Source organism: Amphiura filiformis, chromosome 7 (genome assembly GCF_039555335.1).
Source record: "Amphiura filiformis chromosome 7, Afil_fr2py, whole genome shotgun sequence".
Lineage (NCBI taxonomy): Eukaryota > Metazoa > Echinodermata > Ophiuroidea > Amphilepidida > Amphiuridae > Amphiura > Amphiura filiformis.
Window position 1 is genome coordinate 66,605,838 of NC_092634.1, and position 16,448 is coordinate 66,622,285.

Sequence of the window (16,448 nt, forward strand, 5' to 3'; positions counted from 1 at the left end):
AAAATGCTTCTTCTTCCACAAATTACATGTGATGGTAACATGCTTAGGACATGTGACTTGACTTTGAACGGTGTCTATAGGGTGTTCACAGATAAGGTGTCAAAGGTCATTAAAGGGGTCATTTCCGGTCTGAAAGCTAAAAATATTCAAAAAATCACTGTTTTTACAAAATACATAGCAGAGTGTTGTCATTAGCACACATGCATTGCTACTAACCAGGGTCTTTGGGGTGTCTACAGTTTTGGGGTCAAAGGTCATTAAGGGGTCACTTCCGGTCAAAAACCAAAAATCGTCAAATATGTTCATTTTTTTAAATCTCAAAACGTAACCAGACCAGAGTGACATAAACTTCATATATGCATTAGTGTTACTCGATGTATGCACGGTATTTTTATTATTTTGGGTAAAGGTCATTTAGACGTCATTTCCGGTTTGAAGCTAAATAACTTCAAGAATTTTTATCTCCATAACTAAGCATAGTAGATTTTTTTATTTTTATCTGTAACAATGCATTTTCTCGGTGTATATGAGGTTTTTTTTATATTGGGGTCAAAGGTCATTAAGAAGGTCAAAACATCAAATTTGGAAAAAATGTTTAAAATTACGGAAAAGTAGCTGTATCTCAGCCTATGGAAGACGGATAAAGCCCCTACATGCTACAGTGATGCACCATTAATGGTGTGAGATGTCCATAATATCAATCACTGACATCAAATAATAGCCGGTCAAAGGTCAAACTTTAAGACTGGCATTTCCGGCCCCGGCTAGGTCCAGATCTGTAGCCAGATCTAGTTCTTTCTTTCTTTCTTTCTTTCTTTCTGTCAATCTTATAATGAGCCACCGTAGCCATATGCTTTGAGCCATGTTGACCATAGTTGGTCATTAGGACCATTAGGTGGGGGACAAATGAAACATGGTCAACTTCAGGTCAAAGGTCATCCACTTCCGGTCAATGGCCAAAAGCGTGATTTCACTAAAATGCTACTTCTTCCACAAATTATACAGCACGATGATGGCACTTGGGTACATGCATCAGCTATACCCACTGTCTAAAAGTTATTGTCCAGAATTGGGGTCAAAGGTCATTAAGGGGATACTCCCGGTATATGACCAAATACCCTAAAATGTTGCTGCTGTCGCAAATATATATGGTACAACAATGTTACTTGGTCATCAGGACCAATAGCTGGTGGCACAAATGTCACGTGACCAACTCAAGGTCAAAGGTTATGGAAAGGTCATTATGGCCGAAAAAGTTATTTCCTGTTATTTTTACTAAAACTGCTACTTCTTACACGAATTACACAGCAAGATTTGGGAAAATGAGGGGAAATTGAGGGAAGTTAAGGGAAATTGAAGAGAATTAAAGGAAATTGGGATTTTTTTTGAAGAGAATGAAGGAAATAGAAATTTTTGTTCTTTTTTTCGAATTTTTTTTTTTTGAAATTTTTTTTCGAAATTATTTTTTTCCGATTTTTTTTTTCCAAAATTTTTTTTTTTGAAATTTTTTTTTTTTCCGAATTTTTTTTTTTTTTCCCGAATTTTTTTTTTTTGAAATTTTTTCAATTGATCGTCGGCTTTTCCTCCCTGCTACATACACTGTTATATATCAAAAATGTTAAAAATATCAAATTTTAATAATTTGTCAAAAAATTTGTATTATATCGTGAATTTCAAAAAATGAAAAATTTTTGATATCAGAAAGATATTCTTCGTATTCAGAATGCAATTCGATATGTCTGATGTGCTCTCATGTCCCACAAAAAATACTGTCGAAACGCTCAGTCCAGATCCCTAAGGCTTTACGCTATCGAAGCAGACAATGAAAATGCACACATTTTATTCCCATCAGCGAGTAAAGAAATTGGCTGAAATGGTTATAGCCAGTGTATATTTGTATTTTCTATTAAGAAGTCAGAGAGGTTAATGCATTATGGCCGCACATCTTACTGTAATTGTAACCGATATCATCAAATAGAAAGCATCACACTAACCTATATCAAAATTATCAACACTCAATCCCTACATGGTTGCCAGAGATGCTCATTTTCTGTCGGCTATACGCAGGCCCGTACGCAGGATTTTTTTTTGGGGGGGTGCTGATTTTGAAAAAGTGGACTTTTTTCAAAAGGGGGGGGGCGATTTTGTGAAAACTGGACTTTTCCCAAAAAATTTGGACCTTTTTTGACCAAAAACAGTAAAAAAACTGTTAAAAAAATGCACCCCCCCCCTGCGTACGGGCCTGGCTATACGCATTTCCACGGGACAAAAGTCTGTCTCGATTTAACAACATGAATTAGGTATATTTTGGGGAAATTGTTGGTGATTTTGGGCAGGATTATAAGGATTTGGGAATATTTTAGGCAAATTTGAGGGGATTTGGTTGGACCTTGGCATGGAGGGTGAAGTGCAGATCCGAATATTGCACAAAGTCAAATAATTATGATCTCTATACCTAAGACTCTGATGGAGGGGGGAGGGGACTCTGATGGAGGGGGAGGGGGTCAGATAGTCAGGTACTGAGGCATAATGTGTTCCCTTTGAAAAACACAGTAAATTTGAAAATAAAATAACCTAAAATCGCCTAAAATCCTGTTTGTTACGTGTTAAAAATGTTAATTTGTTAAAAATGTGGACCTATTAAAGTTAACCAAAATCCTTAGTAAAGTTACCCCCCGAGTTACCCATAGAAAAACGGCATGAGTACAGCAGCTCAAGGTTCCACCTTTTGAAAAAAATCAAAGCACTCCTTGGGAATCTCACATCCTCTAATGTAGCACAACTCGCTCAGCTGCGAACTGAGTCCAGTTTCACAGTCAAAGTACCGTATCGCCGGGCGTATCATATCTCCTGGTTTTTTGTGGCAAAACTGTTGAGGTATACAATGGATGTGTTGATTGGTGATATAGATACCTATTCCTTTCATATTGTGCCCACAGCATTGTTATCCTTTGGTCAGCAGCTAGGAATCGGCCAAAAATAATTAAGTTTTCTTGTCATTTAAGGTACATTCAGCGATTTTTGCACAAAATTTGTTTTATAGAGATCCACAAGTATATAAAAAAAAAGCGCAGTGATTTACAGTGTGCCACGCACAGGCACAGCGCTTAGACGTTGATTCACAAGCCTCAGCACACTTTACAGGTTGTCGCTGACCATGGCCACACATCATTCCATAAACCATTTAACAACAAATCAGGGACAATGCTGCTTCAAGAGCGCACACCCTAGACATACCACAAATAACCTTCGCAACCAGGATCAGCTCCCCGAGTTTCGTACCGGTTACAACGAGACAATTAGCATTAAGTTCCTTGTCCAAGGGAATTTCAAGCTAACTCAATTTGTTCACGAAGTATTTGAAAGCTTTTGAAATGGGACAGGTCCTGGGGCTAATTATAAGGGGAAAAAATCATACTACCAAGACTGTTCCTTAACAAGTCTGTCCGCCAGTGCTGTCAACTTTTTGGAATTGCTTGGCGTGAGACAGAGACGTACCGGGATTGGCTGACTCCAACGTTCCTTTTGTACCATGATTCATTGAGCCACGGGCGCTCGAGAATGTGAAAAGCGGGGAGCAACAATTTATTCATGACGATGCGTGAGATTTTACTCATTTTCCAGCTTTTTTGCGTGAGATTTACTACCTAGGCGTGAGATTATACTACCTTGGCGTGAGACCGTGAGAAAGTGACCCAATGCGTGAGACTCACGGCCAATGCGTGAGAGTTGACAGCCCTGCTGTCCGCCCATAAAACAGGTGGTTTCTTTTGTCGCATAAAAGAGCAAAATTCAGCCGTTTTATATGTAAAAAGAAGCTAGGAAGGGGTCCACCTCAAAATTGAAATGTTTACAATATTTTGTGTGAATATCTTCTAGTTGGTTTGTTCTGTAGCCTGGATTTGGTTTTAACAGGTGCTTTTGGCTATTCTAATTGAAACCCATACACCCCCTGTAGAAGACACGACCTTAATCTTCCACACAGGGAGTGTGAATTTCAAATGGGGTTACCCAAATGGGTGACTCCATTTGAAATTTACACTCCCTGTGTGGGAGATTATAAGGTCATGTCTTTCTTACCATGCTTACAGGGTGTGAGGATTTCAACCAGAATAGCCTATTAAAGCCTGGCACAGAATGCAGACAAATGTAAGCACTGCATTACACATTCTGTAAAAACAAGTTTTTTTCACAAGCAAACTAAACTTCACCAATTTTGTGAACATGATCAATGAAGCATGTGTCAGTGTGTGAAAAAGTATTGCTGCTAAAATAACACCTGTACAGTGTATTGTCCTGATACTCAGTAAAATAGAGAAAACATTCTTAAGTGTCTCCATCAACAGTAAACTAGTCCATCACAATCCTGAAATTGCTTCTATTTGGCCTATATTCATGATATTTCGAGGGGTTTGTGTAAGAGGGCCCAACTGCAATAGCTGCTTTGCGTTATTGCTGCATATGTATATACAATATAGAATGCAGAAATTGACAAATGTGACACGATCAAGGGAAATGAGTCGGATGTCGCTAACATTGATTTTGAGATATTGGCAAAGAAAGCGTTAAAATTCTTTTGTTTTATATTGTTTTCAACGGTTGATAAATTGACATAACTTTGTAAAGAAAAGTTGTATCAACACAGGGTTTTCAGTTTCTGAAAGCTCTTAATGTCCGCTATAGAAAAACTCATTTTCGACCAGGGTCGACATGTGACTCATTCCCCTTGATCATGTCACAAATGTTTACAGGGCAGCTATTTCAAAAAACCCGATTTTGGGTGAAGAGACAATTTCACTCACCTGCTCCATATGTTTGTTTGTGCAATGGGATCTTCCAGTTGAAATCCATACACCCTGTGGAAGACGTACATCTTTATCTCCCACACAGAGGCTGAAGATTTCAAATGGAGTCATCCATTCGGGTAACCCCATTTGAAATTCACACTCCCTGTGTAGGAGATAAAAGTAACGGTCTTCGACAGGGGGTGTGTGGATTTCAACTGGAATAGGCCAATTATGCAATATTGTCCCCCTTTAGTGCCACTATAAAAGCTCTGTAATTTTTGTAGTAGCATCCCAATTGCAGTAAACAAAATCTAAGTAGATGTACATCAATTTGGACTCCAGATATTATAGTTCAGATGCAAAATGCGATATCTTCAATGGCTGCCTTCTGTTAAATTAGTAAATAAGTCAAAACTTTTATTGGATTTTAGGGTCCATGTTAAATTTAATAGGGAAACAGAATACTTATTGCTAAGGGTAAATATACAAACTTTCTGCCCGTTTCTGCAAATGGAGATTTGGTTTTTAATTTTGATGTATTATTTTTTTATAAATTATTGATGGCTGCATGGTATGTTTTGTTTTTTCATCATTTCTTACTGGATGGTATCATTGGTGTTTTGTGCATTTTTTATGCCTCCACTGCGAGGCATACTGTTTTTGCACTGTCCGTCCTTCCGTGCTTTTAATTCCGTACTTCCGTCCATCTGGATGCTGTATCTCGGGCATGGATGGACGGATTGACTTCAGATTTTCAGGATAGGTGGGTCATGGTCAAAAACTCTGGCAACTGTTTTTTTGGGTGGGGTTCAAGGTCATATACTGAGGTCAAAGTCAATCTGAGGTCAAATTACAAAACTGTCGTATGGGCATGAAACTTGGTGGGTACAGTCAACATTTAGAGCCAAATTTTTGGAAGGTCATTTTGGGGTCATCCGGGGATCAAATTACTAAATATTGTCGTATGGGCTTGAAACTTGGCGGGTACAGTCAACATTTAGAACCAAATTTTTGGAAGGTCATTTCGGGGTCATCCGGGGTCACCAAGGGGTCATCTGAGGTCAAATTAATAAAATTGGTCGTATGGGCTTGAAACTTGGTGGGTACAGTCAACATGTGGAGCCAAATTTTGGAAGGTCATTTTGGGGTCATCCAGGGTCACCAAGGGGTCATCTGAGGTCAAATTAATAAAATTGGTTGTATGGGCTTGAAACTTGGCGGGTACAGTCAACATTTAGAGTCAAATTTTTTGAAGGTCATTTTGGTGTCATCCAGGGTCACCCAGGGGTCATCTGTAGGGACTGCCTTTTGCGAAGGTTGCAACTTTTCAACATGTTTATGGAATTCCCGATACACTATTTCAACCTTATTTATGTGACTTATTTTTTGCCCATATTTTTCATGTTTGTTTGTTTACCACTCTGACTTTTAGCGTTATAAGATTTGTACACATTTAAATCGCCCCATGGTGGAGGCATCCCATTCGACGCCTTGTGTCGAAAACCGTGACGTTTCTAGTTTTTTTTTATAAAAGGTAATCTTTTGTGTGTTTTTTTGTGATTGCAATGTAATTCTTTTTTTGTGTGATTTCTTGTAAAAATAAAAAACAACAACACAGAAACATAAAAATGAAAGGGAACCTGTAATGGGAGTGTCATTTGATGAAATGAGGTGATGTATCACATTGCAAAGGATTCTGGGAAGGGTAAAATATCTTTTCTGGTAATATGTATTTGCAATGACTTTCTTTATTGTCTAATGTTCTTGTGTTTAGTAAATGGATATTCTTATTTTTAATGATATTTCACCGTAATAAATTATCAATTAATATAAAGAGCAGCACAAGGCAGTGATGTCGTATATATCGATTTCTTCATCTGAATTCTTCATATGTTGTTGATATCTGTTGTTCACAATCATAGAGCTTTATATGTCAAATTCTCACTGAGGACTAAAAACATATCGACGTTGGGTTGGAAAAACCTCCCTATGTACTTGTGGCCCTTGAACATGTTTAAAACAAAACTGTCAAGACCTTACATAAGAGGTTTTGCTTTAAACATGTTCGGGGGCCAATGACACAAGAGGGTTTTCCCTTCAGTAACAACAATATAAAATGCACACTCAGATAAGAGACATGAGAAATGCATTAAGAAGCTAGTATTAGTAGTAACAGGAGATGTGCGAGGGCCAATTTTTGTCTGGAAAAAAGCAATTATCGGATGCATTTGATATGGATTGGAGGGCACCAGGTGTCGATTTCAATTATAAGTATTCTGTATTTGTATTCGAATATTAGAAAAAAAAAAAAAAATTGTCTATGATAATTCCGGCATGATGGATAGGGCACATTTTACCCTCCTTTTTTTCTAGGAAATCATGGTAAAGAAATGTTTCATAGGAGAAACACAACTTCATCTGAATTACCCCCCCCCCCCCAAATCAACACAAAAGGGGGTATCATGTGCGTTATTCAATTTTTCAACAACTTCTAGCTTTTGCATTGATTTTTCAAATTTCGGTAAAATAATACCCTTTTTTAAGATTTTCAATAAATTATAATGTTATTTCAAATACTTCTTTTCAATGACACTTATACTTGACGTTACAAAAATATCAAAATATTTTCAATTTGGGAATATGTGATTCTTTTAAACATGTTCAGGGGCCATTGACAAGGGAAATTTTTCCCCTGCGCAGCGACGATATAAGATGCACAGTTGCACACACAGATATATAAGACAGCTCTTGTTATTTTGAAAATATCTCAAAACAGTAACTTCTTATGTTGAAGCCAAGGCCAGCACCAGGGCTTGAAAATATGTTATTTTCCCAGGAAGCAAGCTAAATTTCCCACAATTTATAGCATGTTTTTGTATACAAAAAAGACACAATTTCCCTCCAAATACCAGAATTTCCCTCAAAACACCAACATTTCCTGGGAAGGAACACGGAGCATTAACCCTAACCGCCTAAGGGCTTTTTGGCGACGGGAAGGGAAAGAAGGAAGGAATAAAGAGAGAAAAGAAGGAAAGAAGTTGTTTGCTCTGGGTGGGATTCGAACACAAGACCTCTCGCATGCCAGGCACTGGGTCGGCGACACTTTGCCACGGGCTTGGACTTCGCTGGCCAGCTGAAACCGTGCCTATATATCACTTAGAGGCGATTGCGTCATCACACCACGTGGGATGCATGCACGAACAAGCGCATATATGTAGTATTTTGTAGTATACCGTCCTGTTAGGGTTAAGGAAGCCTATATTGAGTCTCGATAGTGGTAACCTAACCCTAACCGCCTTAAGGGCTTTTTGGCGACGGGAAGGGAAAGAAGGAAGGAATAAAGAGAGAAAAGAAGGAAAGAAGTTGTTTGCTCTGGGTGGGATTCGAACCCGAGACCCCTCGCATGCCAGGCACTGGGTCAGCGACACTTTGCCACAGGGCTTGGGCCGCTGGCCAGCGAAACCGTGCCTATATATCACTTAGGGCGATTGCGTCATCACACCACGTGGGATGCATGCACGAACAGCGCATATATCAAGTAGTATTTTGTAGTATACCGTCCTGTTAGGGTTAAGCCCATTCTCAGACAGTGTCACATTATGTGGACCAATGTAACATTAACATCTTGAAACTGATTTATAAACATGCAGTAGGCCTACTCCCTATTCCAGAAAAATACAGAACTTATTTTTTTGGATTTGAAAAATATCATGTTTGATAAATGAAGCTAAATCTTAATCCATTACTTAGTTCCAACTGGCAGTAAGTAAATGCTTAATTTGAGGGAAAATGAGCCAAAACCATGCAATTTTGAGTATAGGCTATATGAGTTTTATGCTAATTTTGATAATAATTATAAAAGATGATTATTACTTAGAAAGTTTTACAAAAACAAGATTGCAATTGATTAGGTTGAATATTATACCTACATTTGGTTGTGCTTGTGTGCAGGAGCGTTAACCCCAGGAGCACTGCAACATGTTACACAACCCCTGATTGGTTAATTATGACATCATCATCTGAGTAACCAATCAAATTAGAGCTTTTAGATCACTTGGCAATTTTATTCCCTTTGGCCGTACCCCCGTCCGTACTGACATTTCTTACCATATCTCTGATTGACTCAATACATGATATGTATACGAGGGATATTTGTACCAACCAAAATATTTCTTAGAAGCTGGTAGTGCCCCGTAGTGCCCATAGGTTTTGCAGTTAATTAATGGGAAATTTAATCCTACTTTTTTCTCCATCCCTTTGACTGCTCAGAAAGCTAATGAGTGTCTAAAAGATTTTACATTATTTGCGAAGGGCATCGGTTTATGTCGGCAACTCTTGGGGGATTGATACAGATATAATACTGGGATGTGCTTTTGAAATGGGTCTCATTTCGGCCTTCTGGTATAACCTTTGTGTGCATGAAAAATGGTGTAAACATATGGCTCATTTCTTTAAATTTCAAAACTTTCCCCTTAATTTGTCAAGAAATTGGACCAGTTTTGTGAATCTTGAACCAACATTTGTTTAAATTTGGCCCAAAATCTGGGCCTCTGGTGCAACATAGGTCCCATTTTTGGTGAAAATGGGTATAATAATGGGTATCACTCTCATATGTGACCCGCTCCCACAAAACCAGACATAAGTCACTAATTTTGTAAATTGGGTTTTTGATGTCATCATTTAGTATAGGTCTTCAGCTTTCATTTGATACCAATATTATGTTTTTGGGACATGTGGTCCTCATTCTATGGTCTTTCAACTGGAAAGGGGGAAGCGACACATAAAGAAAAGGCAAATGCATGAAAAATGGCTTTAAAGTTCTAAAATGACATGTTAAGGGCTTGGTTTGGCTCACAAAATGCTAGATTTGGGTGCTTTCGACGTAAAAGAATATTTTGTTTTCAATGGTAGGTTAAAGTAAACATAAGGAATCAAAAAATGTGACCATCCACCACGAAGTGGTAGTAAAGTCGGCTCTAGATCATTTTCTGTTTATTGCAGTTTTTGAAAGAATTCACTTTTAGCTTCAAAATGACACCTCAACCAGCTTCATCGGACATCTGGAAGTGAAGTTATAGTTCATCAAGGGTAAAATTCCTAGTATATTCAACATAGAAATCCAATCACTGTTTTTGATTGTATCTCAAAATGGAAAATGCTGACTTTACGACCAGTTTGTGGTGGATGGGCACAAATAATAAAAACAGAAAAACAAAATCTACAAGAGTTTTCACCCCTTTCCCAACTTTGACTTGTCGTATCTCGAAATGGTTGAGTGCGACTTATGGCGGGTTTCGTCAGAGCGGGTCACATATGCACATTCATACCCAAACCAAACTTGAGTACACTACCCCCTCTCCCCAGGGTCTGCCGTCACTCCAACGGGTATCTTCTGCTAACGATGTATATACACTCATAAGAGGATTTTGTATTCTCGTTGCTAAGGGTATCAGGTTATATCGACCATCATGCTGCCGGCATCTTCTCCTAATGATGTATACACTGTACACTCTTAAAAAGAATAAAGGTTGTTTTAAAACTTCCAGAATTGTTACAAGATTCTTTTCTTATCCTCAAATGTGATCAGGAGGGTAATAAGAAAGCTAACCAAAATAGCACATTGTTCCATCAGTAATATATTAGGGTGCATTTATTCCCCAAGATGTACAGATCTTGTTTTGAAGAAGTGTATCGACTTTCTTGCTGCTATATATTTTTTAAAGTTGACTGAAGTGTGTTATTTGGATTGTTTTGAGAATTAACTCACTGAGAGAGATTTTTTTTTAATGTTGGCCTAAGGTTCAATAGGTGTATACTTTTTGGTTTTAATTAAAAGTAGTACGGATGTGCCAAAACAAACATTAAGGTTGCTCATCAAAAAGGGACTTAAGCATTGAACTGTTTTTCTTGAAATTCTAATCAGATTTTTTAGTGCTACACTTTTAGAAAACAAGGTTCTTGGTTATCTTGTATGTAGAACCCTCAAGAGAAAATGGTTCTTATTGATTTAAAGAATACAGAAATTGTTCTTTTTCAGGTATAAAATGGTTCTTTCTAACTTTTAAATTTTACATGACCCGTTTTGGTTCTCCATACAACCATTTTTGTATGTAAATGGCTGTATGTAAAAAAAAGGTTCTACAAACTCAAGAACCAGTTTAGGTTCTACTTAGAACCTTTTTTTTAAGACTGAAGAAGATCCTTTTGAATAATAAAACTTTGTTGATATGGATCTGTGTAGAGAATAACAGGCATGAGAATTTTTTGTCAAAATTTCCGCAACTTTATTTAATTTCAGCCTGTTTTTGGTACTTTTTGCCCAATTTCACATGCATTTTCATTTTTTTCATTTTTTTTAGGAAAGTGCAGTCTCATGCCTGGAATAACTAAAATAGTATTTCAAGGTTTGTGTTGAGGACATCTAAATTTGTTTTTCTTAAAGTGTAGCAGGACCAAAAAGCGTCAAATATTTACTGATGGCATCTCGTCATATGTGCTGCATCTTCCACTAATGAGGTCTACTATAAAAGTAGTAAGAACTATAAACCTTGTGGACACTTACTCACTCATCTAGGAGTTCTTGTCGGAATTGTAATAGTATCAAACATGAAAATGTGACAGTTATGATTTAGCAGTCATATAACACATCGCTGGGAGCTTATGGTGACTTTCATATGTGATGCGATCAAGCTAAAATGAGTTGTTTTTAGCTAATATCGATTTTGAGATATAGCCAATAATAGTATTCAACTTCTTTTGTATTTTATTGTTCTGAGCAACATTAAACAGGCCATATCTCTTGAAATTTAAATCTAATTGCAAAGGAGTTTTCAGTGAAATAAAGATCTGGAATTGGACATACATTGAAATTGAAAACTTGATTTTGATTTTGTTCGACAAATTACTCGTTTCGCTAGATCACATCACACATATAAGACAATGCTAGGAGCTAAAGCTACGGTGATATGAATGCAATGATAGGAGCTTATATGACATTTTACCAGTCTTAATGATGGATTTTATTATTCTGGTGATTTTGCATTTGTGAAGATTATTTTCCTCTGATGTTTGTAAGTATTTCTGTGTGCTTGTTGTTTTACAAATGCAGTATTCGAAAATGCGTTTTGATTGAAGGTTGTGACGAATGGGGATTCGAACAGGCGACCTGTGTATTGCGAGTCCAGTGGTCTACCATATGAGATATCCAGCCCTTTGATTTGTGCGTTTGTCAACTTGGTGGTGTTTTCTATAAATAATAATAAATAAATAATAATTTTGGATTTATAAAGCACCTTTCTCCAGATCTTAGAGGACTCAAAGCGCTGTAATTTTGCTGCAATGGTGAATCATCACAATCAGATCGCATCAACTAGGTTGCTGCCGAATGGCGCACACCTATCCGCATTTAGATTGTAACATCCACCAATTATCTGTGCAGCTCCCCAAATTCCATTGGGTGAAGGAAGTTTTTGATAACTAAACAACTAATCACCGATTTTTGCAATACCGGAGAAAACCTGCGAGAGCGAGCATGGAATCGGGATAAACCAAGTTTGAACCTGGGACCTCAGTGGTGCAAGGCGAGGGAACTACCGCTACGCTAACTCGCACGAAGGCACCCAAAAAGACCTGTACCAACAAGATGGCAGACATGCAATGACACTTAGGCCTATTAGGCCTATATGTACAATTGCTTGTAATCGCAAATATAAGAAGCGGCAACATGCTCCGAATAATTCAAATTGCGAAAAATTAATGCCGCAAAAAATCATACATTACAGTTAAGGCACGGAATGCACTGCTGTACTGTATTGCTAATCAAATGAGAGATAAATTGTCACATCATCATCCATAAATAGGTTCCAATTCAATTACAATGCCAATGCAAGCATCATTTGATATAATAATCCTATGAAGGTCTTATGACCCCAATATTTCCTCATTTTATACCTTACGAAGTGACCCATAGTAACACACAGGAAGGTTATTGGATATAAATGACCACATCGCAGTACATCCCATGACCCATGTTGTAACATTTCCATAAGAAATAGAATTGTATTTTCTTTTTCACAAGATATCAGATATGTACAGGCTCGTGTATTTATTGGGGGGGCTGATTTTGAAAAAAGTGGACCTTTATTTCCGGGAAGGGGGGGGGGGCAATTTTGTGAAAAGTGGACTTTCTTCCCAAAATTTGGACCTTTTTTGACCAAAAAAGCATTAAAAACATGTTTTTTGTTGCTTGTTAAGCTTGCAAATTGTAATATTTTGTGACTTTTGCAATGGGAGTGGGGGGGGGGCCTGGTGCCTGCGTATGGGCCCTGGATATGTACTCTTTTTAATTTTTGCCCAAACAGATGAGTCAATATTAAATCGCTATTTAATATACCAGCATATTTGTCGCCAATGCGAGCCACTCCGTCAAACGCTACACATTCCAAATATTAGAAATGATATAATAATGTGGAATTTGATTTAAATCAAAAGTAGATTTTACTTGAGCACATGACATAATGTATAAGTGTAAAACATTTCCTCCTTTTAAATTTCAAAAGAAGGGAAATGTTTTACATTTGATAAGACCGAAAATCAATTGTGCAAAAGTTGACACTTGAAACCACAGACCATTTATTGGGGTTATGTGCTTTTGGTAGGCCTATTATATCCTGTGTGAACAGTGTTAGCATAGATTGTCAGGATGCATGCCAGAAGGACAAGGAAAGAATGCCAATAGAGCACATCCAAATCATCCAAAGTTGCTGGTGTATTAAAGGGACACTCAGAGATTTAGAATTGAATACTTTTTGCACAAAGTTTGTTAGATTGAGGCCCTTCATACACATTTAAAAGTTTAGACAAAAGGCGATAAAAAAATGCCCCTGCTCTAAGGGCAGACGTAGTTGCCAAGTATGGGGTCGGTTGGTCGGTTATGATTTTTTTTAAAATTAAACAAAAGAGTTCTGGAAGAGGCTTAATCACCAAAAGCTTTAAAAGGTTTTCAAACATATTTTGAAAAAGTTGAAAACAGTTTGCAAACATGATAAACTGATATTTGGAATTTCATACAACTAGTCCAAATATTTCCACTTACTTGCAGACATTTCGGAAACTCACAGTTTCCTTTATCGATGCTATTGTTGCAGTGACGATCTGTGTACTGCAGATGATTTTTGCCATCAGTTTACCATGACAGTCCTAATGAACATCTTCAAGAGTTTGCAAACATATTTTGAAAATTTTAAGAATTGTTTTCAAAAAATTTCCATCAAAATCAATCCACTGTGTTTAATTTCATACAGCTAAACAATGATAATAATGAATCCCAAAAATGCAAAATGTGGCTCGCTTAGGACAAAGAACAAGGTTTTTTTTTGTTGCCTAAGGAAAAATAAATCATTTTGGCACGTCACATAAGTGACATTGTCATTTAGTTTACCAAAAATACCATCCAAGATGCCTTGCAATAAACTTTTTATTTTGGGTTTTTGCTATTGAATTTAGGCCGTCATTTTATCTAGGGTTTATAAAAATCTGTGAATGTCCCTTTAACATATGTTTTACACAGAGTGGAAACGTGCCAGGTCAGAAGGCTCACCTGAATAAAAACAAGTAAATGACCCTTTTAACACTCTGATGCCAAAACAATCTCAACTCACAGGCTAAGTTCTGTGAAAAATTTCACAAGTGTGTGTCAAGTGGACTTTTCAAATGTAGATGATGTATGCATGAATGCCCAATGTTAACTTGCGTCCCAATAATAATAGCCTCATCCTGTATTTGATATTGATTGTGTGAACTTGAGCTGTGGGAATGATATTGATAAGGCCCATCATCAGCGATAAACATAAAAGTTTTTGTAATCATTGATAAATTAAACCATAATAAACATATGCAGGAATAGCTGCCCCTTCAGACTGCTAAATGTCAACATTTATACAAGTAAATCTGTCTCTATTGCGAACAATATTTAGACAGTAGGCCTACCCATAGGCGAGACAGTTTAAGAAAGCTATCTGTCGTATATATTTCTTGTTTCTGCATTTAAATATTTAAGATATATTTCTGGTTATAAAAATTATTGTCTCTATACTTTATTATTTCAACAAATTAGTTTTTAGAATGTGATAACAATTTCTTTAAAAAGGAATGGGCACCAAAAAAGCTATACATTTTCAACTATATGTTTACTTTTGGGCATACTTTGTCTTTACAAAAATGATTGCTAACAAAGATTTTTAGTGTCTTATGAGGATTAATAAAATGGTAAATATTGAGGTTTTTTTTTTTAAAGTTCATGAAAGCCCACCTACAATTAGCCTATAACTTCCATGTGTCATATGTGTACAATATAGAATGCAGAAGTTGTAAAATTTCTATGGGGCAGCTATTGCAGATAGGACCTACATGCTCTAAAATACTCAATATATCATAGAGCAGCTATTCATGTTGAACTGGTGTTGTTTTTTGACAATTGAGGATGTGCATTATACATCCTGTGCTATATTGTGAAATTACTGATACTGGGAAATTACATGGTATACATGTAGTAAGCTGTAGTACAAGTGTATGTTACTACAATTACTACACAAACGGATTTACACATTCGGTCAGGAACAAACATGCACAGTAAATGTTTTAGCTTTAATACATATATATCATGGGAACCACAACAAGCTGTGTTATGTTTTGATGGATATTTGGTGGATTTTGAATTGAGGCATTCATATAAACATACCTGAAAAACATTGTTCACAGTTTTTGAGTGGTCTGGTGACAACTTGATGAATGAAACAATGGCCTGGAGAGTGAACATGGAAGCCTCTTTGAACAGCTTGAAGGAAGACTTGAGAAAAATTATTGACGAGAAATGTGATTTGGATAGTTTTAATATACAGCTCTTGGAGGATATTGAAAATGATGATGTGGATTTGATGGATAGCTATGAAGGAGGAGTGACTGATGATTGTGGAAAGGAGACAAGAGTAGGTTTGTGTATGGATGATAACAATACATGTCAACACATTGAGGATGATGCTGATGAACTTGGGGATGGGGATGATGTTGATGAGATGGATGTATCTGAAGCAGAGAATAATCTGAAAGCAGAGCAAAATTGTCTTAAAGAGGATAGTACTGTAGCAGATAGGACTGGGACAAGACATGACAAGATGTTCAGACAAAGTGGATTAACGACAGTATGTTGCACAGAGAATGGTTTGAATGGGGACAATGATTACAAGGAGGAGATCACAAAGGAAATACAACATAGCATCATGGATAGTGTTGATGAATTGAATGTGGAGAGAAAAGAGGAATATCAAAATGGTGAGGATGCAAATATTGGAGGAAATTTAACAGATACCGGTAGTGATGAAGACAATCAAGAAGAAGATGACGATGATGTGGAATCGGAAGACGACAATGAAGAAGACCAGGAGGACGATATGGAGGAATTGGCAGAGTTGGTATCACATACTCCAGTCATGTTTCGTAGGAATATTAGAACCAGGCCTATCAGGGCAAATAGGAGTACTTCAATGCCCTCACTTATGTTTAATGAACATGGTGAAGTGCGTCAGGAAAGGTGGGTGTATACACTATATGGACCACAATGGCCTCATCCCAATGGCATAGTTCATTAACCTTGATTAAACAGCT

General features: G+C 37.1%; 1 protein-coding gene across 7 annotated transcripts in view; it reads left to right on the top strand.

The window, feature by feature from the left end:
• The window catches only part of LOC140157500 (pleckstrin homology domain-containing family G member 5-like), a 239,306-nt gene that overhangs the window by 112,504 nt on the left and 110,354 nt on the right, over positions 1 to 16,448 (top strand). For 5 of the 7 annotated variants that reach the window (XM_072180705.1, XM_072180706.1, XM_072180708.1 and 2 more), the window contains exon 1: positions 15,601 to 16,374. The exons of the other annotated variants lie outside the window; for them this stretch is intronic. In XM_072180705.1, the coding sequence (XP_072036806.1) occupies positions 15,602 to 16,374 (773 nt within the window). In that variant the 5' untranslated portion in view covers position 15,601. Of the gene's footprint in view, positions 1 to 15,600; positions 16,375 to 16,448 lie in introns of those variants that run through there. 7 annotated transcript variants of the gene reach the window in all.